This window comes from Boleophthalmus pectinirostris, unplaced genomic scaffold (assembly GCF_026225935.1).
Source record: "Boleophthalmus pectinirostris isolate CB_2022bp ecotype Guang Dong unplaced genomic scaffold, ASM2622593v1 HiC_scaffold_3, whole genome shotgun sequence".
Classification (NCBI taxonomy): Eukaryota; Metazoa; Chordata; class Actinopteri; order Gobiiformes; family Gobiidae; genus Boleophthalmus; species Boleophthalmus pectinirostris.
Genome location: NW_026571299.1, coordinates 21,909,891 through 21,935,171, shown reverse-complemented (window position 1 = coordinate 21,935,171; position 25,281 = coordinate 21,909,891). Strand labels below are relative to the sequence as shown.

At 39.0% G+C, this 25,281-nt stretch overlaps 2 protein-coding genes across 2 annotated transcripts; one reads left to right on the top strand and one right to left on the bottom strand.

The window, feature by feature from the left end:
* The first annotated feature begins 1,873 nt into the window (after window positions 1–1,873).
* On the top strand, window positions 1,874–13,980 carry myl9b (myosin, light chain 9b, regulatory). Its single transcript, XM_020930901.2, has 4 exons — window positions 1,874–1,996; window positions 9,852–10,047; window positions 11,006–11,167; window positions 12,694–13,980. Exons 2-4 carry the CDS (start codon window positions 9,864–9,866, stop codon window positions 12,867–12,869), a joined length of 522 nt encoding a protein of 173 aa, XP_020786560.1. The 5' UTR covers window positions 1,874–1,996; window positions 9,852–9,863; the 3' UTR covers window positions 12,870–13,980.
* A 2,498-nt stretch (window positions 13,981–16,478) lies between these two features.
* On the bottom strand, window positions 16,479–24,931 carry LOC110165724 (uncharacterized). The gene is made up of 4 exons (XM_055160645.1): window positions 24,653–24,931; window positions 20,268–20,494; window positions 19,406–19,990; window positions 16,479–19,263 (listed from the first exon to the last, which is right to left on the bottom strand). Exons 1-4 carry the CDS (start codon window positions 24,669–24,671, stop codon window positions 18,697–18,699), a joined length of 1,398 nt encoding a protein of 465 aa, XP_055016620.1. The 5' UTR covers window positions 24,672–24,931; the 3' UTR covers window positions 16,479–18,696.
* Window positions 24,932–25,281: the final 350 nt, after the last annotated feature.

Genomic DNA, 25,281 nt, shown 5'->3' with positions numbered 1-25,281 from the left:
TGTTAAATTTTCTTCAATTGATACAATTGTATCAGTCACACAGGAGGAGCTCGGAGTAGAGCCGCTGCTCCTCCATGTCGAGAGGGGCAGTTGAGGTGGCTTGGGCATCTGTTCTGATCCCTCCTGGGCGCCTTCTTCAGGAGGTGTTCATGTGCCACAGGAAGGAGGCTCCGGGGAAGACCCAGCTGGAAGGGACTATGTCTCTGGGGTGGCCTGGGAACACTCAGGGTCCTCCAGAGGAGGTGGAGGAAGTGTCTGGGGTGATGGAAGTCTGGGAGTCCCTGCTTAAACTGCTGCCTGCGCTGCCACCCGGCCCTGGATAAGCAGAAGAAAATTGATGGATTTTCATAGCTGTTTCACAGCTGTTGTCCCTGTCCTGCTCCACAGACAGAGTCTGGAAGTCTATGTCACGCCACACGTCTGTAGAGCTCTAACTGATGAGGGCAACTCTTATGGACTGTTATGTTGCTATGTTTCTTTCAAGATCAATAAAATGTGTATCTATCTATCTGTCTGTCTGTCTGTCTGTCTGTCTGTCTGTCTTTTTTACTTTTCAGTCCAGTTCCAAATGTAGTGGAGTAGATAGTACAGATATGTACTCTTGGATGTAGTGAAGTAAAAGTAAAAATTATCCACTTTAAAATGTACTTAAGTAAAGTGCAGTACTTTACTACTTTGACTTTGTTACTGTACCACTGTCTTGAACCCAAGGTTGGAAATGGCTGCTATAGAAGACTGTACTAACATACTAAAGTTACTCAAAGGTAAAGTTTTTTTTAGACTTTATATTCTTAATATTTAGCCACTTTGGGTTAGCCCACGATTTAAATAAATAAGGCTCTCCTGTCTTTTTATGTTTAAAAATTCTAATTCTTTATCATAAGGATTCAGTTATAACCGGTAAAGATGAAGCAGTCAGTAGTAGTAGCACTAGTAATACAAGTGTAGCAGCAGTAGCAGTAATAGTAGTAATAGTAGCTGTAGAAGTAATAATAATAGGAGGAGGAGGAGGATGTGGAGATTACACTGATCACTGGAATTTGCTATGACATATCCAGTCACAGTAAATGTATGTATTACATGATATTTGGCTTTAAGAATATTCCTAAAGTACTACAGTACAATATTCTGTGTACATGTGGTTTGAGTTCACACATCTCTATTTAAGGAAAACTCCTCTGTAGTGTTTACAAATGCTCTGTCTCCTCTCAAACTCTGCCTCCCCCTAGTTCCTTCTCTCTCTCTCACACATACACACCCCTCTCCCCTTTCCTCTTCTCCTAAACCTCTCTCCTCCTCACTCTTCTTTCTCTCATTCACCCTCTCTCTGACCTGAATAAATAAATATAAAAACATGACTCATCACCCCCTCTATTATTCTTCTCTCTCCCTCTGTCTTCCTCCTGTCTCTTTTTCTCACTTCTCTCGTCTCCTTTTCACCCCTTTCTTTCGCTCCTTCTCACCTCTCTCTATCTATCTCTCATCTCTCTCTCTTCCCTCTTTCTGTGAGAACCTTTTTCTTATCTCTTATTCTATCTCTCTTCTCACCCTGCCCTCTCCACCCTTTATTTCTCTCCCTCTCCCCCTCTCCCTCCCTTTCATCTCTTCCCTCTCCCCCTCTCCTCTGCGTGCCTTTCTCTAAATAAGGGAGAGAGTGGCCGTAGCTCCGCGCCTTCTCTCCATCCTCCTCCTCGTCGGGCCTCTCTCTCTCTCTCTCTGTCTCTCCCAGGGCCTGTGTCCGCGCGGCTCTGTGCGCATTCCTTCGCCTTGTATGGAGACTCGCTGCTGGCCTCGAACATCTCCACCCCCCGGCTGCCCCCTCCACGAGCCCCCGCCCACTGCCTTTGTCCCGCACAGACGGACTCTCCGATTGGCCGAGACACGTACGGAGGGGCGGGGCCAGAGAGCATTTTTCTAAACAAACATTTGGAGTGAAGTTTTGACTCGTGCGTCTCAGCTGTCCGACCCGGAGTTCACACGTCTGCGTTCATCTGAGGTGAGTTTGTCAGCATTTTTAACTCATCCTTTCACGCATTAATTAAGTTTTTTTTTAGTTTTTAAACCATACTTGTGTTTGAGTATCATTTCAGTCGAGTACAGTCCAGAGAATATGTGGACTGCAGTTTAAAGTTTGTAGTTATCGGTCAAGATTTGCATGAAAACAGTTTTAATGTTATTAAAATTGCATATTAAAGAAACTAGTAGTACTTTGAGTTGTATTTTTATGCGAAGTCTTGTCTTGGTGGTGGTGAAATACATTTAGTCTAAATATAAGCTACTCAAGTAAAAGTACTGTTATTTTGAAGTAACTTGGATAAAGGTAAAACGCTTTTAGAGAAACTATACTCACCCACTGTCTGGACATAACATCTATTTTTAACTGTGAAGTGAATGAAACAGGAAGGATAGAACATTAAATTATAAAAATCACTTCATATTGACAACATAAAGCTTCTGACACTTGTAGACTCACAACAAGTAACCAAAACTACCTTTACTTCAATAAAAGTAAGGAGTAAAAGACCTGTAGGCCTAGTGTATAAATTGTATGTAGCCTGCGTATCTCTGTCCATAGTTGTGTAATTATCTTGACAGGCCTGAAATTTAGTGCTTCCTTCATCGTTTAGTCGGTTATTCGATGGAGTCTCAGTAGACCAAAATGTGTATCAGTCGACTAATCCTTTATGATGATCAAGATGCCTATGGGATAACAGAAGAAGTGAGGGAGCGAGTGGATTATTTGAAGATTTGGTGTTTTTTTGTTATTTAATTGTAAAAAAGCAGATGAAACCCATGATTCACAAGTTTAATCTTTACTTAAATACATTAGTTTTTACTTAAATACATTAGTCTTTAATTAAATACATTAATCTTTACTTAAATACATTAGTTTTTACTTAAATACATTAGTTTTTACTTAAATACATTAGTTTTTATTTAAATACATGAATCTTTACTTAAATACATTAGTCTTTATTTAAATACATTAATCTTTACTTAAATACATTAGTCTTTACTTAAATACATTAGTTTTTACTTAAATATTGTTTCCTTGTAGTCTTTTGTGTAGTTTCTGTATGAGCGCCCCCTGCAGGTGTATTCTTGTGAGTGCAGTAGGGCTGGGTATCATTAAGAAGTTGCAGATACGATACATACCTCGATACATAGGCCGTGATACGTGTCTCGATACAGTGCACTTTCATTTTGATACGATATATTTCAAATCGATACAATATGGGTAAAAAATAAAAAGGTAAAATCATGGCTGTGATACTAAAAGCCTTTGTTAAATGACTTCTTGTGCAAAGTTGATAAGAAAGACACATTTTAATAATCAAAACTGTGAAAACATCAAATATGTTGCATAAATGAGTTTCCTTCCACTGAACAAGCAACAAAATTGTAGCGTTGTAACAAAATAATTACATAAAATACACACAAAAAATACTCTTGGCGATATGTCGAAACAGCAGCCCACGATATCGATACAATAAATGATACGATATATTGATATTTTGATATTTTTGCAAACCCCTAGAGTGCAGTTTGGCTCAGATACACACAGATACATACACATTTTGAGAGCTTTTGCCACTCCCCCTTTTTAGTCTAGTCATAAGAATTTCTTGCGTGGACTACAGGCCGACTGCAGTTCACATCACATCTTTGTACGAGACAAAATGTTATGTTTGTTTAGTTTTAGTGTTAACCTAAACAATGTTTGTGTGTGTTGCCAAAATACAAACATCTCCAAATCAATTTCTGTGCTTTCTACCTTATGTCACTGCTGTCTCACTTCACTGTTTGTGTATGGAATCTGTTCATTTTGACTCTGAGGTGAGAAATTGTTTAAACTGCAAATACTGATGATGTGTCAGATGCCCTCCCATCCTCTTTATCCCTGAATAGAACAGAAGGACTTTGCCAAAACTTCACACACTTAAAGGTTGTATGGAGGATTTTTATTTATTTATTTTTTCATTTCAAATTGTCAATGAAAGTTTAAAATACCGTTTCAAAGACATTGCAGCCTTGTAATTATGATGGCCAAAAAAAAAAAAAAAGAATGAAAATCTATCAACTGTGGACGTAGTGAGGCCAGATAAACATCAGCCAATAGATAACGAGGCTCCCTCATTTTCTATTGGCTGTTAGGTTGTCAATTAAACTCTCTATGTTTCTAGTGTAACTGACTCGCTGGCGCGCGGGGATTACATGGTTTATGCAGCGGTTCTTAGAGGCTTTTTTAAACTGTCGCTTCCTCGCAGTTCGCACAAAGTTTGTTGCGATGGCCGACGAGAATCCACGACCAGTTAATCACAAAAAAAAGTCTGTTTTTGAGGTCGCTGAAAGAAGAAGAGAAGGGGAAAAGGAGCAAAGCCAAACTGAGGTGATTCTTGGAGATTCCTTCCAGCGATGGCACGAATGAAGCAGACGAAGTGTCTAAAAACTGCTCGCTAAATTACTTCTAGACAGGTCACTTCAACAGTAATTCTTAACAGTCACCGGCTGTAAACAAACGTGATTTCTAGAGTAAGGAGGCGGGAGGAGGTGTTTCTAGGCGTTTCTAAAGGACTGTCGGTGTATTTCTTTTCCCTTAAAAATCCTCTATACAACCTTTAAAAAACATCAAACTTCATCCTCGCCCTGAGTCCCTGAAAGAGTAGCAGCAGGTTTAGAGTAGCTCCTGAAGATTTTCCTTTGTGTGAGCTCCTGTGTCCAAATAATTACACTTGTGGATCAAGTTTGTCTCAGTCTAAGTCAAATAAGCTTCTGTGCTAAGTGCTAACCCCGATCTGTGGCTCCATTTTGTCTCCAGCTAAGTGCAGTACTGGGTATTTACAGTGAGGACGATCTGGATCTGTTATAAGTTCATTAAACTACCCAAACTCAGGGACCAGTCACCAGTGTTGGGAAGGTTACTTTTAAAATGTATTCCCCTACAGATTACAGATTACATACACCAAAATGTAGTTTGTAACATAATCCATTAAATTACTTAAAGTGAGTAACATAATCTGAATACTTTGGATTACTTGATTTACTGTAGAGAAGCAAAGACTCAGATTTCTTCACATAAGAAGTTTTGTCTGCTAAAAGAAAATGAAAAACCCAGACTTTACTGAACCAAATAAAAAATATTATTGATAGAAGACGAGGAGACACGGTCCACACAGCAGGATTTAGTCCTGGTTTAAGTCCTGGTTTAGTCCTGGTTTATACCTAGTTTAGACCTAGTTTAGATCTAGTTTAGACCTGGTTTTAGTCCTGGTTTAGACCTGGGTTCAGTCCTGGTTCAATCCTGATTTAGTCCTGGTTTAGATGTAGCTTAGACCTGGTTTTTGTCCTGTTTTAGACCTGGTTTTTGTCCTGGTTTTAGACCTGGTTTTTGTCCTGGTTTAGACCTGTTTTTTGTCCTGGTTTAGTCCTGGGTTTAGACCTGGGTTTAGACCTGGGTTCAGTCCTGGTTCAATCCTGGTTTAGACCTGGTTTAGACCTGGTTTAGTGTCCGGCAATGAGTGGAAATACCGAGAAAAAAAAAAGGGATATAGCCCAAAATGTGGAAACAGGAAAATACCGCCATGTGTAATCCATTTATTTCAACAAAGTAATTGTAATTCAATTACCACTCACTGAAACAGTAACTGTAACCGAATACAGTTACTCATAATTTGTACTCTGATTATGTAACGCTGGTACATGTAATCTGTTACTCCCCAACACTGGCGGTCACACCCCAGCATGGTTCATGGCATTTATTCTGTCAGAACTGAGTTCAGTTCTGTCTGAATCTTATTTGTGTGTTAAGTGCTGTAATTTAAGCAGAGCCTTATCAGAGGAAATTCCCTTTTCCTGAACGCTCCTTTAAAACACCAGTATTGTTTAGTTTCCAGCTCACTCACTAACTGGCACCACCTCAGTCTGGAACTTCATTTTAGACTTTAAAGAGGGGGTATTATTAATACAATGTTATTATGTTCTTTCATCAGAACATGAGGTTTTAGGTGTCATCCATGCAAGTTTGACTAATCTATTGATCTCCTTGGCCCGATTCAAACCCTCTTTATGGTTAGCAGTAAGATTTGTCCAATGCTTCTCCCTCAAGTCCCCATCACCCAGGCTCCCACACGACAATTCTTCATAAATATACAATAAAACCATACAAAACAATACAATGTTCATGTGTGATGTGATGAGCAAGAGTTCCATGCAACAAATTTAAATATGAGTAAAAAGGACAGAATTTGTAGTCCCCTGCACTACTTACACTAAAGAAGGGGTCTCCAACCTTTTTTCTCCAGAGAGCTACCAATTTCAGCAGTCGCAAAGTAATTGAGTAAATATAAGAACCACGGCAAGTCTTAGATGGCGAACAGTTAGATATTTATAAAACATAAACCATTATCCATTTATGGGTGCACCAATTTAGGAATCAAAATGACACATGCATCAAATTTGACTTATTATCCACAATACATCGAATGGCTTTGTATGGCTTTGTCCAGACATCTGCCCATAGACTGTATAAAGAAGTGAACTGAGGGAGTGAGACATCAGTGAAGCTCATGAAGGCCACAAGTTATAATGGTGAATTTGGAGGCGAGTTTCAAATTTGGTGTAGTATCACAGCAAGCAAACAAGAATAAAATCTGTTGCTCACACCCCCAGTCCCCATGTTTTAGTTCCCGGGCTATCCTACACTGATCACTGCTGTTATTAGCTTTCAAACTAAACTAAAATCTGTTGGAGCCAGAAGCACACCCATACTCGCTTACTGTTTAGAATGATGCAGCAAACAGGTAAATATGTCCATTTATACATAGATGTGGACAAAATAGTTGGTACCCCTCTGGCAATGAAAGAAAAATCAACAATAATCACTGAAATAACATGAAACTGGGAAAACCAACAATAAATAAAAATGTATGGAAAATTTTCCAACAAAAATCAAACATTGCTTTTTACCTGTGGTTCAACAGAATCATTAGAAAAAACAAAATAATGAAACTGGCCTGAACAAAAATGATGGTTCCCTTAAATTAGTATTTTGTTGCACAAACTTTTGAGGCAAACTCTGCAAACAAATGATTTCTGTAACTGTCAATGAGACTTCTGCACTGATCAACAGGTATTTTGACCCATTTCTCGTGAGCAAAATGCTCTAGTTGCCTTTAGGTTTGAAGGGTTCCTTCTCCAGAAGCATGTTTCAGCTCCTTTCACAGATGTTCAGTAGAATTGAGATCTGGACTCACAGAAGAACACTCCAGAACAGTCCAATGTTCTTAGTCATTCTTGTGTGTTTTTAGCTGTGTGTTTCGGGTCATTATCCTGTTGGAAGACCCATGACCTACGACTGAGACTGAGCTTTCTGACACTAGGCATCACATTTCTTGCCAAAATACCTTGATAGTTTAGAGATTTTGTTGTACCTTGCACAGATTCAAGACACTCTGTGTCAGATGCAGCAAAACAGCCCCAGAACAAAACCAAACCTCCTCCATGTTTCACAGTAGGGACAGTGTTCTTTTCTTGGTCTGCTTCATTTTTGCGTCTGTGAACATTGAGCTGATGTGTCTTGCCAAAGAGCTTCAGTTTTGTCTCATCTGTCCAAAGGACATTCTCCCAGAAGCTTTGTGGTTTGTCAATATGTACTGTGACAAATTCCAGTTTCACTTTTTCTAATTTGCTCTCAACAGTGGTGTCCTCACATGAAGTCCACTTTGGCTTAATCAGTGATGGATGGTGTGATCTGACACTCATGTACTTTGCCCTTCAACTTCACATTTAATTTGTTTGGAGGTTGTTCTAGACTCTTTGGTTCCATTCATATGATCCATCTCTTCAATTTGTCATGAATTTTCCTCTTGCAGCCACGTCCAGGGAGGTTTCAGTCCTGTGGACCTTAAACTTCTGAAGAACATGTGTAACTGTAATCACAGGAACATCAAGCTGCTTGGAGATGGTCTTATTGTCTTTATCTTTAACCTGCTTGTCTCTCATTTTCTTTCTAGTCTCCTGACACAGTTGTCTTCTCTCTGGTCCATGTTCAATGTTGTCTCCATCATGTCTCCAAACAGCACAATGACACATGTTGCCTTTAAACAGACAGACTGACCAAGTCTGAAGAACCTGTGATGCAGATTAAAGACACACTGAAGTTTAACATGTTCCTATTGTCCAATTACTTTCGCCAGTTTCATTAGTTTTTTTTTTTTTTTTTTATAATTCTGTTGAACAATAATTCAAAAACAGTGTCTGATTTTCATTGATTAATTTTCAGTAAATTTGTATTTATTATTGCTTTTCTCAGTTTCCAGTTATTTCAGTGACCATTGTTGATTTTTCTTTCCTTACCAGAGGGAACCAACAATTTTGCCCATGTCTGTATGTGCATTCGCCACATGCCTGTATTCAAATTAGGTCCTCAGGAAAAAAAAAAAAAAAAAAAACTGTAACTGCCCAGGACTGGTCTGAACATACAGAGCAGACGTCCATGTAAGGCTCTGCTGACTGCTGTGGGTTTATTATGTGGAGATAAGACAGACCACACTTTTACATTTATAACTGTGTTTGGATTTGAATACTGAGCAGAGACACGGGCCATGTTTGGAGGGCCAGACCGTCCCAAACAGAAGCAGCTGCACTTAAACAGGAGGAATTTAAGCGACACAAAAAAGTAGAAATGGCCTGAATTAAAAAAAAAAAAAAAAAAAAAAAAATAAATATATATATATATATATATATATATATATATATATATATATATTTTTTATATATATATAATTAAATAACAATAATAATAAAATTAAAATTAAATAAATTAAAATGTACAAATACATTAAAGTAATATAAATAAATAAATAGATGTAAAAATGTATGAGTAAAAACATAAATGGAAATACTTATAGCGGACCTTGCACTGGACAAGTTTGGCCACCGCAGCGAGGAGCAGCAGTGTGAGGGAGAGGGAGGGGCTGAGGCGGTTGATGTTCCTGAGGTGAACATACATAGACTTGGAGATGTTGTTGATATGGGATTGAAATTAAAGTGTACTGTCCAGAATGACGCCAACTTGCCAAGGCTCTTTACTTGAGGGGAGAGACAGATGGAGGAACTGTCAGTGGAAATGGAGAGCCTGGGGTTTTCTTGATGCTAGACTTGGTGCCTATTAACAGGACTTCAGTCTTATTGCTATTGAGCTTCAGAAGATTAGATGAAAACCAGGACTTGATTGCGGGAATACAGGAGGCAGGGGGAGAGTGTCAGATGGTTTGGAGGAGATGTAACTGGGTATCGTCTGCATAGCAATGGAAATGGATGTTATATTTTCTGAAGATGTGGCCAAGGTGAAGCAGGTAAATGATAAAGAGCAGGGGGCCAAGGATGGAGCCTTGTGGAACACCAGAGGAAACGGGGGAAATTTGGATCACAGTTGCAGAGATATGATTTAAACCAGAGCAGGAGTGTGTGAGATAATCTGTCATTGAGGATGGTGTGAGAGATGCAGAGGTTTCAGATGCAGAGGTCAGGTCCAGTAGGATGAGGATGAAGAAAAAGCCTTTGTCAGCTCTATGAGGTGTTTGGTTATGTCTGTCTCTGTGCTGTGGAGGACCTGAAACCGGACTGGAATTAAGAAGAACAAATAAATAAGTAAATGTCAAAATAAATTCAATTAATACTGAAATGTAAAAAGAGGCTTTTTAGCTTTTTAATCCAAAGAATATTATGCATTAATATGTAAATCCATTTATTTATTGCTCCTGTTTGCCCCTGTCTGCTCCTGCGTGCCTCTGAGTCTGCTCCTCTGGCTCTGCTCCTATAAACCTCTTGTATATTTGTGTTTTTTGCAGTAAACCTTCATCATGTCGAGCAAACGAGCCAAGGGAAAGACCACAAAGAAGCGCCCTCAAAGGGCCACTTCCAACGTGTTTGCGATGTTCGATCAGTCGCAGATCCAGGAGTTTAAAGAAGCATTCAACATGATCGATCAGAACAGAGACGGCTTCATCGACAAGGAGGATCTACACGACATGCTGGCCTCTCTCGGTACACACTTTTACTATTATTAATACTGGGGAGGAGAAGCTAAAAGACAACACGGCTTTGTCTGAAGCTCTTTTTCAAAAGTTAGGCTTTAATTTGAGCTTTGTTTTAGGTCAAGGTTAAGGCATTAACACATGTACAGCAAACTGACTCATCATCATGAATTAACACATGAATCACACGGTCTGTTTGGACCAGTCAAGTGCTAAAACTGGACTGAGAGGCTCATCTGACAGGACAAACGCTGTTCTCATGAGCTGATTCCATGTGGATACATTTACACATACAGTCCACAAGTCTAATGCGATGAATCTTTTTTTAATCATTTGTCAGCCCTAGTTTTACCACAAACTCACCATAAAGAATGGACTTAAGTGAACTACAACAGGTGATCTGATCTGTGCTGTTCCTGTCACTCTCACCCTTTTCTCTCACAGGACCATGAACCCTCATATTGATGACAGGCTCCTGAAAATGTGCTGCATAAATCCATTTTGTAATTTGTTTTCAGAGCATATAAAAAGCCCATTTTATATCATAATTGTTGTTTTGGGGATATGCAAAATGAGAATATTGAGAGTAGATCATATATAAATAAAACTATTAAGCATTCTGTTTAAAAGAGACTGTAATGTTTACTGTAATCTATATAAAGTAATCTATGTATAAAGGGAAACATTTTCTGGCAACTATATGGTCTCTGGTCATGTTCAGGTTCATTCTTATTTCAGTCCGGGTTTAATCCTAGTTCAGTCCTGTCTTAATCCTGTAGGTTTAGATCTGTACAAACATGTTTTGAGATCAGTCAGTTCTGTTCCTTTTTCAGTCTTTTTGTCAACAGAACAGAACAGAATCTTATTGAAACATCAAACACAAAACTAATCACAATCATGATGTCAGTCAGAAAAATTACAATTAGATTTATTCTGAAAATCATTCAGCTCTAGTTTGTTGTCTGTAGGGAAGAACCCATCAGATGAGTACCTGGAGGGGATGATGGCGGAGGCCCCGGGGCCCATAAACTTCACAATGTTTCTGACCATGTTTGGAGAGAGACTGAACGGCACCGACCCAGAGGACGTGATCAGGAACGCCTTCGCCTGCTTCGACGAGGAGGGATCTGGTCAGTTTTTAACAATAACTCTAAAACTTCTGGTCCAGTCATTACATCCCACATGTCACTGGAGGTTTTCAGTTGCAGTGGTGTGTAAATGTTGCTGTAGACAGGACAAACATGCTTTTGGTCCACAGAAACAAAGAGACAATGTCAGCATCACCTCCAGTCTCTCTCTCTAAAACCTTCAAATCAGGCAAGAAATCTCAATGTAATAATGGACTCAGACTTGAACTTTAACAGTCACATCAACTCAATAACATCTACAGCCTTTTACTATCTAAAAAACATAGCAAAAATCAAAGGTTTACTGTCTAAAGCAGATTTGGAGAGACTTATCCATGTGTTTCTCTCCAGTAGGTTAGATACTGTAATGTTCTGCTCACTGGTCTCTCCAAACGAGCTGTGAGACGCTGCAGAACATCCAGAACGCTGCAGCTCGGGTCCTTACTCGAACTAGGAAGTACGAGCACATAAGTCCTGTGCTCAGGTCTCTGCACTGGCTCCTGTGGCTCAGAGACTTTAAAGCAGCTCTGCTTGTACAAGTGTCTTCATGGCCGAGCACCAAAGTACATCTGTGACATGTTAGTGTCATATGAACCATGTCGCACTCTGAGGAGCTCAGGGACCGACCTCCTGCTGGTGCCCAGAGTCAGGACTAAACAAGGGGAGTCAGAGTTTTAGATTCACGCAGCTAAAACCTGGAACAGTCTGAACATGTGAGACAGACTCGACTTTGACGCTGTTTAAATCCAGGCTCCAAACGATTCTGTTTTACTGTGCACATGACTGAAAGGTTTTCATTCTGCACTCTTCTCTCTAATTTATGTAATTAATGTCTCTCTGTCTTTTTTAATTTTAATCTTTAATTTTGTGATGATTATTTATGTTTTGATTAGTTTTTATTGTGATTTTAATGTATTTCTTATTCTGTAAAGCACTTTGAATTACTTTGTGTACGAATTGTGCTTTACAAATAAACTTGACTTTCCTTGCCTGACACATTGTATTGAGGATAGTATGTAGTCGCCTTTAGTTAAAGAAGCCATTTTTGGAATAATATTACTAAGTACAGACCTGTGAGTGAGGATAGGGGATTGTCTGAGCATTCAAACCTCAAATGCAGGACCATAAGATTACTCTGAAGCCCAGTGTACACCAGTCCACCTGTTTGCCATAGGAAGGCGACAGAAGGTGGTGCTGTGGACAGTGCGTGTCTGTTTGATCTGGAGAGTGACATTGGCCCTCAAAGGACATAGTTCTGCCTCACTGGAAAGAAATTTAATCCTGACTTAGTCCTGGTTTAGTCCTGGTTTAGTCTCCAAGCAACAGACAGCAACACTTCAAGATGGAGGAAAACGTTCTTCTGCTTTGAAAATGTTTCATGGATGATTCAAGTCAAGTCAAAACTGAGAGCTGTTGAAAGACAGTTGAAAAAAAACAACATGTATATATCTTTGGGCTTGAAGGTTCAACTCTCATCTCTTATTTTTATTAATTTTTATCATGTAATAATATATGTTGTTGTTGTTTAGGTTTTATCCACGAGGACCACTTGAGGGAGCTGTTGACCACAATGGGCGACCGCTTCACAGACGAGGAAGTGGACGAGCTTTTCCGAGAAGCTCCCATTGATAAAAAGGGAAACTTCAACTACGCTGAGTTCACGCGGATTCTGAAACACGGAGCCAAAGACAAGGATGACGAGTGAACCAATGGGGCCAACTGCCAACTCAACAACACTTAAGTAGGGCTGCACAATACAACAAGTCTGCAAATAAAATCACCTATGTACCTGGTTTTTACTGCCTTAAAAAACCTGAAAACCAGAACTAGTTCATTTTAAACAGTTTTCAGTGGTCCAAAAATGATTCCTCAATTACCTAATGCATTCAGCACATAGAGTTTAGAAGCACTTTTCACAACTTTCAGAGACATACAGGGAAAGTTTGCTTCCTCTTTGTAAGATGCACACATGTACACAGTGGACTTACAAAATATGTGTACTGGGGCAATGTACATTTTGCTCAAAAACATGTTGGAAAATGGGTAGAATGTCCTTTGCACAGAACAGTATCAACAATATCCCATCTTTGCATAGAAAATTCTTGTCTCTGTAGTTTAGACGTCTACATACATGATCTAAATGCACAGGATTCTTTATTGTATCTTGTTTTGTCTCAAACACTAACGCTCCTGAACACTCTGATCAGAATCCTACTTTTAACATAAATGACAAATCTTATCACAATCAGAAAAGTCTCAACTTCAAAATTGTGCAGCCCAACTTATAGAAGGATAAATAGTTATAAGAGTTACGCAAACCCCGCCTCCATCTGAGATTATGACGTGACACAGACTATTGGGTGAAGACAAAAATGTGTTTGAATAAAGTATTTGGAATGAGACTGGTGGCAAAATGTATAATTATGATTTCAGATTAAGAAATGTCTTTTTTTCCCCTCATTTTAAAAAAAAGTAAATATTTATACTCTTTATTCATCCTATGTGTTTTTCAACCATTTTGAAATTATTCAAATTATTCACATGTATTATTAATTTGAAATAATGTAAGGAAAACAGCTAAATGTAGATGATGTGTGGATTGTAGTGGAGCAGTTCAAATCAGTAAGTGAGCATGTGAATGACATGGAGAACCACCTCATCACATCATGAGGTTGAGTCGAGGCTTTGGAAAGTGTAAAAGTATTTGTATTTGGGACCATCACATGTTCTTTTCTTTTTTAACTTTTACAAATATTTTCTTTAAATACATAATGAGAAATGTCCTAAAATTGTTTAAATAAATGTTTATGAAGCAACGATGTGTGATTAAAAAAAAAACAAAAAAAGTCTGCACGATGCAACTTTTCAGATGCTGTTTGTTTCAGTGGAGATGTAACAGCCTTGACTGCAGTGTTGAATAGTTTGAATATTGGACGCCACAACTATATCTCTGTTAGTATGTTCCATAGTAGGGCATTATTAAACCAGTATATATTGCAATCACATGTTTTTTTTTTGTTGTTGTTGAACAAACCTACCTTGAAAAACACTCTACTCTCCACCAGGTTTGTCAAAAGTAATGAAAATCAGATACGGATCAATACTAAAACTTGTACATCTCAAACAAATTCAGGCATTGAATACATGTTTCTTGAAGTTCAGTGTGAAGTTTCCACAGTCGGTGATGATCTGAGCTCCCATGTCAACTGTTGGTGTTGGTCCACTGTGTTTTTCTGTGTTTTTCAATGCAGCCATTTACCAGGACATTTTAGAGCACTCTGTGCTTCCTTCTGCTGACGAGCTCTATGCTCGTGCTCATTTAATTTCCCAGCAGGAATTGGCACCTGGCCGCACAGTCTAAGTTACTAAAAGATGGTTCATTGATCATGGTGTTACTCTGCCTGATTGGCCAGTAAACTTGCCTGACCTTGGACCCCCTAGAGAATCTCGAGGGTTTTGTCAAGAGGAAGATGAGAGACACCAGAGCCACGATGCACATGACCTGAAGACTCCCGTGAAGGCAACAAGGCCTTTCATTCTACTGAGCAGTGCCACAGGGCGATCTCCTCCATGCCATGGTGCACTAAAATCCATGCCATGGTGCACTCATGTCATATTGCACTAATGCAGAACTGACCTTGAAACACACACACACTTACTTGTTTACATCGTAGGGACCTGTCTGGAACATGCCTAGTGGGGACCGCATTTCAAGCATGAATTAAACGGAGGTTTTAGCTGATAAAAAAAATCAATTTTAAGTCAGAAATTTTGGGGTGACCTTGGCCTCTCTGAAATAATCTTAGTTAACAAAAAGACACTTGACAGGTTTTTCTATTCCCATGGAGACCTTTCCATTATGTCATACCATAAACCACCAGCAGGTGTCACTTTTACAAGACCTCTTTCTAGTATTGTCTCAAACCCGCTTATTGTGGTCCTCGCTTTATGAACTAAAGACATATTTAATTCTAAACTTCACTCAAATTTGTAATTTCTGTTTTGTTGTAGACCTTGTATAAGCAAAGCAGTTGAGTTTAATATTTATAAATAATTGTGTTTTACCACAGATGGGTGTCTTCTTTTCATATTTGTTTCTTAAATATTTACATATGTTAATTATTATTTTGAATATGTGTACTCAATTTTAACTCTTTCCTACATTTACATACAGATTTTGTTTTACAGATTATACTGGGCAACAAGTGTCTTCTTTTTGTGAAATAATGTAGAATTACAGTATCACAATTTGATGAAACTGATGAATAAATAAAATAAAATAAATTTGCTTTAAGGTAGAGAGCTGAAAATTGAGTCTGGTAACAGTGGCCCTGTGAACTGTCAGTGTGTCCAATATTAGATCCCTGCACCCTTTCTAAGGGTCAAAGGTTGTTTTATAATGTTCCTAATATAGTACACACTTGATATTTAAATATGTTACACAATCCACTGCCTTCTATCCAGCTGTTTTTGTCCCAACTCATTCAGACCCTCCCAAAGCGAACTAGTTTTCCTTGAGGCCTACAGAAATGAGACTTCACATTCTGGTTTAGGGGAGTCCACTGAGCTGCTGACCATTCAAGTCTCTTGGTTTATTTTTACCCACTTAAACAGGCCATTGTGATGATAGTTTCAAAACAGGCCAGCCAACACACACACACACGCACACACATTGTGTAATGAATCTATATAATATACAGATGTGACTTTTTGAAATGAATGAAATATTGTTTTTCATTATTATTTTTTATATGTACTAGTAGAGAGTCATTTAAGAAGATGTCAATACTTAAAAAAGTGTCATTCACAGGACAGACATGAACCTTTCTTGAATAGTTTTAGAACCTTTGATGAACCTTTCCTGAATGTCTTTAGAATGATCTTGAGCTGTATCAGAATTAGTGTAAGAGCACATTGATCATGGACCACTATGAACCTACCTGGACCTAGATTACACACATGGGAGTATAAAAGAACATACACTTGATGTTGAAAATCAAATTCTACTGTCTAAACTAAAGACTTTTTTTTTAATTATCATCGTGGTATTGGGATTGGTATTGAATACTGAATATTTGAAATATTCTTGACAATACTACTTCTGAACCGTAACTTGGTCTGAAAGCGTCAACTACTTGTCTCCATGTAGATAAACCAAAAGAGCTAAAATAAATATTAAAACATCTGGCATTTACAAAAGAAATGTTTTTAATTTTCTGAAATGATACAAAACACGAGTTTAATATTGCACTGTTTCTACTGAGAAGTTGGTCATTTAAAAAAAAAAAGAAAACATTATCAAGTTTAAGGCACAACATTCAGTTGATTCAGAAAATATGAATAAAAACACAACAAAATTCATGCCAACGTGTATGAAAAGTCAAATATATATACAAACACACGTATTAAATGTTTCTCAGTCTAAACTTTTTAAACAATTTTTTGCTGACATGATTTGAGGCATTTTAACTGTGATCTAAAGAATAAACCAACATCAAACTAAAATTTAGAAAATGAGGTATATAAAAAGGTTTGTAAAATGACAAAAACATGTGAAATTATTAACCGTCTATGTGAATAATTGTGCTCTTAAACAGTTAATTTCATCAGCAATGATTCTCAGTTTGTAGCTTATTGGTGGTACTTTGCCATGAAATATTAGGTAAATGCCCAAATGTTGAACCTGAACATTTCTGAGTGACTAGACTCAAGAACTCACCGTATTACAACAAAAATCTGCATTTTAACAAGATTCATTTTAGCTGCTCCCATCTGTATTAAATATGATTAAACTACAACATGTGGTGAGGTCATCTGTAAATAGTGTAGAAGACGTGTTTTTGACAGTTTGGCAGTGAACAGAATACATTTCTGAAATTGACAAAAAAAAAAAAGTGTGAACATGTTTAGCAAAATAAAATAAAAGAATCTTTACAGTAGCATTCTGGATTTGAACACTAAAGTTAAAATTGGTGTAAAAATCCAGCCTTTATATGAGACAGTTTCATAGAAACTACAAAAATGTGAATGATGCAAATATACAAATACAATCCTAGATACACAGCTGTTAATGCTTAAGACATTTTGAGGTCATTATTGTTGAGAACGGATACAATTACAGAGGATGTGATGTTAAAATGGAAATTATCTGACCAATTATCTTCATTTCCTCAAATGGAGAAACATGGTAAATTAATACATGTTTTAAAAAATGACAGAAGAAATCTAATCTTATCTGGCAAAATGCTGGTTATCTGGTTAAGATGCTGGTTATGTGAGAGATTAGCCACTTGTAGGACTGTTGGACTAAGAAAAACTCACATCTAAACATAATGTTAAAAAAAAAAAAAAGTGTAAATAAAACTTGTGCAAATTTGTTTGAAACAAAACATCTAAAAATGCATTTCTCTCGCTTTGAGATTTTTTGAGTGAAATTCAAAGTGTTGCTACATTCAAAACCACTTCTAGTTCTGCTGGTACTTAACCCGGGACTGAACATGGCAGACTGTACATTCACAAGAACACTGAGAGGTTTCTGAAATTAAAGACTAATTTTAAAGCAAAGCTGCAATTTAAGATTATTAAAACCATTTGTATTTTAAACCATCAATATTTTTAAACAGATAAAAAATATATAACTGAAGAGATTATTGAAAAGAAAATTTAAAAATAATTCTTGTTTTGTGCCATGCTGACTTAAACCGATGACCAGATGATGCTTTAAACCATTTCTGTCACATAGCACGGTTTAAAAGGTGCCATGTTATATTTAAAATAGACTCCAAGCCATGTTACAATGTGGTGACCTCATCAAAAACATGCACTGCAGTTGTGTTGAGTCAGACATACTAATAATAAAGGATTACTCAAAGCTCAGAATGCTCTGTTCCACCTTGTTATTTCATGAAATGGTAGTTCATGTTAAAAGCTACTGTTGTAGAGATTGGATCATTTCAGCTCTGGAATTGCCAAATGATTCTAGTGAAGATGTATAGAGTTTAAAAACATAGGAGTACTTCCTGTTTCACCACATGACATCACAAAATGGAACAGTGTTTTCTGTTTGAGAGGAACATGCGTGTTTTATACATGTGTGAATAAAACGAGACAGAACTCCAAGAATGTTTTTTTTCCTGATCTATGTTCTAATGGAGTTTCCTCATCACATAGTGTAATCTGGGCCTTTAAACTGAATGATGAATAACAACTTCAGTCAATTTGTCTACTGAAATAGAGTTCCACTTTAAGTAGCTCAAGTTTAAAAATTGGGAGTGATGAGGACAACTTCACAAAGCAAAAATTTTGTAACTTTGATAAAATGTCCAAAAATACATGTATCCAGCGTTGGGATTCTGCAAAGAGGAAATTGTTCTTACATTCAGCAAGACTGCTACAGACGTGTGCTGCTGGTGCCAGACCCGACAAGAAATGTACAGTTTTGCAAGTCTAAAATGTCTCTTTAAAAAAAAAAAAAAACAAATCTTGAGTCAATACATTCCAATATTTACAAAACTTTCATATAAATGTGTCTTTCAGTTGACAGTTTCTTGGTGTAAATTATGTTTTGGTGTCCAGACTGCTGCGATTGGTGCCTGCACAACTTTAATCGGTCCAGTTTGCCTAGTTTCTGAATGCACCATGCTCCAGACTGGTCTATGGGCACTCTGGGATGCCGTAACTTGTGACTGTGTAATCCGAATCGGCGTTAAAGTCGACGACTGGCTGGAAATTGGCGCAAAGGAAGACTGGGTGGAGGAAGATTTGGCGACTGACTGGCACGGGAGAGCATATTTATGAATGGGAAGGTACAGAGGAAGACGCAGAGGAGAGGAGACGAGAGTGACAGTGGGAGAAGGCTTAGAGGAGGGCAGAGATGCAGCTGGAGGTGCAGAGGAGGGAGGAAGAGGTGCAGAGGAGGGATGAACGGTTGCCTTATCTTTTCCTAAGGCACTCCAAATGACTTTAGTGAGCGTCGGAGCAGCCAAAACGACTGAGGGGGAAGGGAGGGAGGAGGGTTGAGCTTTGACTGATGCGACGGAGAGAGGAGGGGAAGACATGACTTTCTCCATCTGGATCTGAGCCTGAGATGGGTCCAAGATCTGCAAATGTAAGGGAAGATTACATTATGTTAATTGAAAGATAATACTAATATTAATACTAATACTAACACTAACACTGACTACCAAAGAGGAATTTTATATAGTGTGCAGAGGAGAAGAGCAGACAAAATGCAATTCTCACCTGCTGACTTTCTTCTGGTGGAGGTGTGGGTCCCAGATTTCTCTCCTCTGTTTGGATCAGATCATTCACCGCCCTTTCCTCCTCTTCCTCTCTCTTCTGCTCCTGCTCCTCCTCTCTCCTCTGGCTCTCTTGCTCTGCTGCCCTTTGCAATGCTGCTTCCACGAGCAGTTTTAGATCGCTGAAATCATGAGAGGGAAGGAGTTCCGGCGGCGTTGGGGGTGGGGTGTTAAATACATTACTCTGATTGGCTGTGTTCTGCTCCTCGGCCTCCCTCAGCAAACTCTGCGTGTCCAATCGGAGCAGAGCTTCTTTGCCTCGAAAACCATTCAAAATGGCTGCTGCTGTGTTTCCAAGGGCGGTGAGATCAAGTGTGGGACCAGAACGGATGACGGAGGGGCGCAGGTGCTGGGTTTGGTGGTGATGGGAGGAGGAGGAGGATGAGGAGGAGTGGCGCTCCGGAGAGGAGTTTGCTTCACCTTTGAGACCCACTTTTCGGGAAATTGTGAACTTGGTTGGGTCTTTGCCGTCCTTCCGCAGCAGATCAGGCAGGAGGCGGCGGCGAGCATTGATGAACCAGTTACAGATCTGTGAGAAAGAACAAAGGTTTTAGAGTTAAACTTGACTGCCTCAATCAAATTATTAAAATAAATAAATAAATGCATTCATAGTTTGTGAAATTTCACAAAGACAAGACATTGGTCCAAAATCCTGTCCTGTTTTACTGAAGCCACATTTTACTGAGCTCCCTTCTAATCATTATTAACAATTTAAATGCTTGCACTGTGTCTATGAAAATTGTGTATTTAAATTGCAAGAATCAATTTAATCAAAACAAATCTCCAAAAAGTCTCCCCTCTCTCACCTGGAGCACAGACAGCCCAGTCCTCGCAGACAGACTCAGTTTCTCCTGCTCAGATGGATAGGCGTTAAAGCGGTGGTCATACAGCCAGTTCCTCAGGATTTGCACGGCCTCTTTGGGCAGGTTGCCGCGGCGTTTTCGTTTGGCTCCGGCCGCTGACAGGTCAAGAGGGCAGCCATCGTCACTGTCAGACATGGCGGATGAGAGGCCCAGCTCCTCTGACTCCAGAGCTGTAGAACAAAAAGGGAATAAACACACCTTCAGTTGGAATATCAACTCAGTCATGCATCATGACAAACCTAAGAGTTTTATTTTGCACTGATGATTTTACTTCTCAAACTGAAGACAATATTTTTAGTAATCACAGCAGTACATCTTGGTAAATTACAGACCAAGTAATTATTTAAAATGTTTTTTTGCAAACAAAACAGCTAACAAGTCTCCATCACAACAACTACATGTTTTTACTTTCAAATGTCTCAAAGATATGGAATTATTATTGCATTTCACTGCTGTTCTCAAGAATGCTGATTTTGCAGCAGATGATGACATAGCCATCTCAGAGTTTAAAAATGCACCATGAACGCAGCATTATTCTCCCTGTAACACACCATCTCTCGTCACCACCAGGACCATCCAATCAAGTTTATTCATTTCATAGATGCATGCTGGGTCAAATGCAGAAGACAATTCTCTACAAGGACAAAAAAAAAACAAAAAAAACAAACAAAAAACAAACATGCCTTACACTGGAATTAACTTCCAATTTACACATGATTCAGATGATCTTTCAGTGTAGCCACAGGTCCCCTGAGGTCGATTTGATGGAAGCACGGCAGTCAATCTTCACCATGGGTCTTGTACAAGTGCACCCTAACCCAACTTTAACCAGGGAGTTTACTAGTCATCTAGAACTGGCTGTATTCTCTCATTTCACACTTTATGCCCCCTCTCCCCTCAGAGCTGTAAATGAGCCTCATATAGTCTCATTCATTTGGCACTAACAGTAAAACAGCAGGAAGAGCTTCATATGCTAATCACAAAATTCATGGTTTTCCGTCAAAGTCTCCAAAGTGTTGAGATATGCATTAGGTACAACTGACTAACTTGTACCAATAGTACTAACTATAGAAGTAATAGTAGTAATAAGTCTTTGTTTAAGTCAAATTATGAGAAATAGGAGTCATAGCAGTTGTGATAAGGAGTCATAGCAGTTGTGATAAGAACAGTTGCAGGGACAAGTGCTGTGCGTCAGATGCCTTCATCCTGTATCCCCGTGTCAGAATTCCTCCATGTCATCAACAAAACTCTATCCAAAATGAACAAACAATGAATCACAAGGAAGGCATTTTTCTGACCATTTAATCCTTCATTTAACAAAATAAAATGTGTTATTTTTAGTGATCAACTCATAATTATTGTTAAAATTAGATATCTTTCCTAGAGGACTTTACCAGGAAGTGAAATGATAAACTTTACCAAATAGTCAAAGTAGGGGAAAGTACGCTTTACTTTTAGTTAAATACTTTTTATGTGTGTGGTCTAACCTGTCATATACACTTTAAATTATATAATAATATACATGTAGGGTTGAGGAAAACCAGGTAGTGAGAGGGCAAAGGGTGAAAAGAGCAACTTGTCTGTGACATTCTAAAATAGTTCTGCCAGACTGACAACCGAGAGGAAGGCACATGAATACAGCAGAAAACATGGAGCGTAAGACAGATCTATAGACTTTAATACAAACCTATAGTGGTCATATTCTACAGACTGGAGCAGTTTAGAAGGCGTGGTCCCAGGGTTCCCCAAGTTTTTTCTTTGGCAGCCCGAATGTTAGCGAGCCGAGGGCTTAATCGTGATGATACAAATGTCCAAAAATACCTTCCTTGTGTGTAAATTGTCCCTGCCTATATCAGCAGAAAACTCCACCAAAATACAGAGGGATTCTGTTTTACAACTCAAGCACCAGTCTCTGTAATTGACCTCATAAATGGTCACTTAACTAATGTAAAACTATGATAAATATTGGCCAGTGAACCAAGTCAAAATTCCCATCCTCTTATATCCCTGAGTGCCAGATGAAGTCTTTCATATGTTCATCACCAGTACCTATAACTTGGCTTTCCACAGATCTGAAGTAGCAGTTGGATCAGTAGTAGCACTAGTAGTAGCATTTGTTTTGGTTCTTATGCTGCCTGGGGGTCAACTTTACCCTCTACCCCACAGAATGCTTCTCTTTGGGGCAGCGGTGAAACCTGAGCCCCTTCAGTCCTGGTTCCTCTCCACAAAGAGGATTGTTTAGGAGCAGGGACATGGGCAGAGGGGGAGGGAGATCAGACATGAGCAGGGGGCAGAGGAAGTGAGAGGAGGGGAAAGAGGAGAGGCAGGAACACTGACAGGGGCAGTGGGGAGGGGGTCACCCAAAAAAAAAAAAAAAAAAAAAAAAAAAAAAAAATCATACATACAAGCAAGGCAAGACAATACACATTCCAACCACAAGGAGGAAAATTAAAAGCTAAAATCTTTAGTCCTTTACTTTTTGCATCCTTGATTGGACTAGAAAAAAAAAAAAATTGTGCTCACCACCACCAGCTTAAACTTAAAGTTGCACTATGGCACGTTTGTGGTGGTGGTGGGGGTGACTACCAGCAATTGTCTCAGGGGAAGTGTTATTGCCTTGCCTCAAATGTTCCTCAGCAGGGCGTTAAAACTTCTCCCCACGGAGACCAAGTGACATGGGAAAGGGATATATGTTAGATTTGTGGAGAGAAGAGTCATCATGTGTATTTTTTTTTTCTCCATAATTGAATCCAGCAATTAACATTTAAAAGAATTAAATAAGAACTTTAAAAACATATCCAAGAATCAATTTCAGAACATGTTTGTGGAGGTCTAAACTACAGAGTTTACGCAGAATAAGATCCCATGGGGAAGAGGGAGGGCATCTGACACACAGGGACATTTCTGAACATGTTTGTAGGGTCTAAACTACAGAGAATTTGCTTTTACACATCAAATTGTTGAGATTTAGATTTTGTAATGTATGGAAATTTTGATACTCAAGTAGTTGCAGTTACTTAAATAAATGATGTTGTGATTTCAGTCCACAGAGTTGAATTAGAGGAAGTAAATTGCATTGAGGAGCAGTGAATTCCCTCCCTTAAACTCTTTGTAAATACCTGCGCCTCATTTTCCCTCCAACACCAGTGACAGACTCAAATATGAAGCTCACATTCCGGCCACAGGGGGCGCCACATTTACATATAATCACTTATGCAAAAACAATGAGGCTTCCTGCAGGGACAAGGGGGCTAAATTTAAAAGACAAAAAACTTTGATACTTTTTCTCTGGGTTTAAACTACCGCATCAACATATAAAGCTCGCTCTGATTTTTGGGTTCTGCAATGAAAAGGAATAAGCATCATTTTAAGCATGCAAATTCTTAGAACATATGTGGGACCTTAGTTTTTGTGTAAACTAAACTATGCCAAGAATGTTTAGTAAGAGCCCTTTTATACACGCAAACAGGGAATTTTATGTTTATTTATTTTTCTAATTAACCTATTACCTACTAAAACGCTCTACACAATGCAATGACACGGATTTTTTTTTAACTCAATATTTTAAACTAGTTTGGCCATTTCACTAATAGACTTTATTTGCTGAATAATTACAGTTGAAACGTAGGCGTCTTCTTGATGTCCTCCTTTGACGCCTTGGTCTTCTATTTGGGGACCACAGACATGGAAGCCAATTCAAATTACGCTCAAATTGTCCGTTTGCGTCTGTTAACGACGTTTAGCTTTGGGTTGTAAAACTGTCCGAAGAGTTTGAAGAAAAAAGGTAAACATTCTAAAACCAGAAAGTTGAAATTTAAGTTTGTGCAAAGTAAACTAACATCTTTTGTCCATTTGCAAACAGGCAAGATGCACTTTGGGGCTAAACAAATGTAGAAAATGTCTAGATTCTTTGATGTGTTACACGGGGGGTGACATAAGCGCACGAGTATGATCCTCTGCTTTGTGATTAGATCACGTCATACCAACATGATTCACGCAAAACACGCACAAAATTACAAAAAAAATGCATTTAGTGGATGCGACTTTGTAAATGTCTGGTTAGTGAGAGAGCTCGAGGCAAAGCACAAAGACTGAGGAGCAAACGGAGCAGGGCACGTCGGTCACGTCGCTGCGCCAGATGGACAAAACCACGCCACCAAATTAGCCGCTAGCTGCCCCTCCAATTTAAAACCAAAACACTCCGTCCGTGCACAATGAACAAAACGCGTGAACATGTGGCACTGAACGTTCGGAATGGCGTCTCCAATTACACACGAGCCAAGACGCACAGAAGCATACGATAGATGAGGTTTTAAAAATGTGCTTACCTCGTTTGAACGCTTTCATTGTTGTGTTGATGGCTGGATCTTCACAGCTGTCCAAGTTGTACAAAGCGTGCCTCCCCTCGCGTTAAAACGCCACTTTCTTCTCACAGATGGACGTTTTTGTAGTGTTTACGCCGTTTTAAAGACACATTTGCGTGACAGGAGCAAAATAACCGCACTGTGCCATCACGCGTAAAACAGTTGTGCTTTGGAGTCGTTTGAATCTTTTTACCTGCACGTAGCTCCGCCAGCTTTCTGCCAACCTCTTGACAGACGCAGATGGGTTTGTCCCGCCTTCCAAGCTCATCTCAACCAATCAGAGTGCTCTATTAAGCCCCTCGAACAGCAGCAGGCCAATCAGGATGCAGACAGGAGAGTGGAGTGTTGCGGTGACTGATGCACAGCCTTTTCATTCAAAAAGACGTCCATTCAGACATTTTACAGCAACACGGGGCATACAAACGACAATGTGCTAACGTAAGATTTATGAACTCTTGCGTCCAATTTGACTGCAGTTTAGAGCTCATTCTCATGCAAGCCTCACTGTGAACCGCTGCAGTTTACATAACTGAGAAAAAATGCACTGTTACATAAATCAAAACGTGGGACGCGTTTGAGGAGACTGCGTGCCC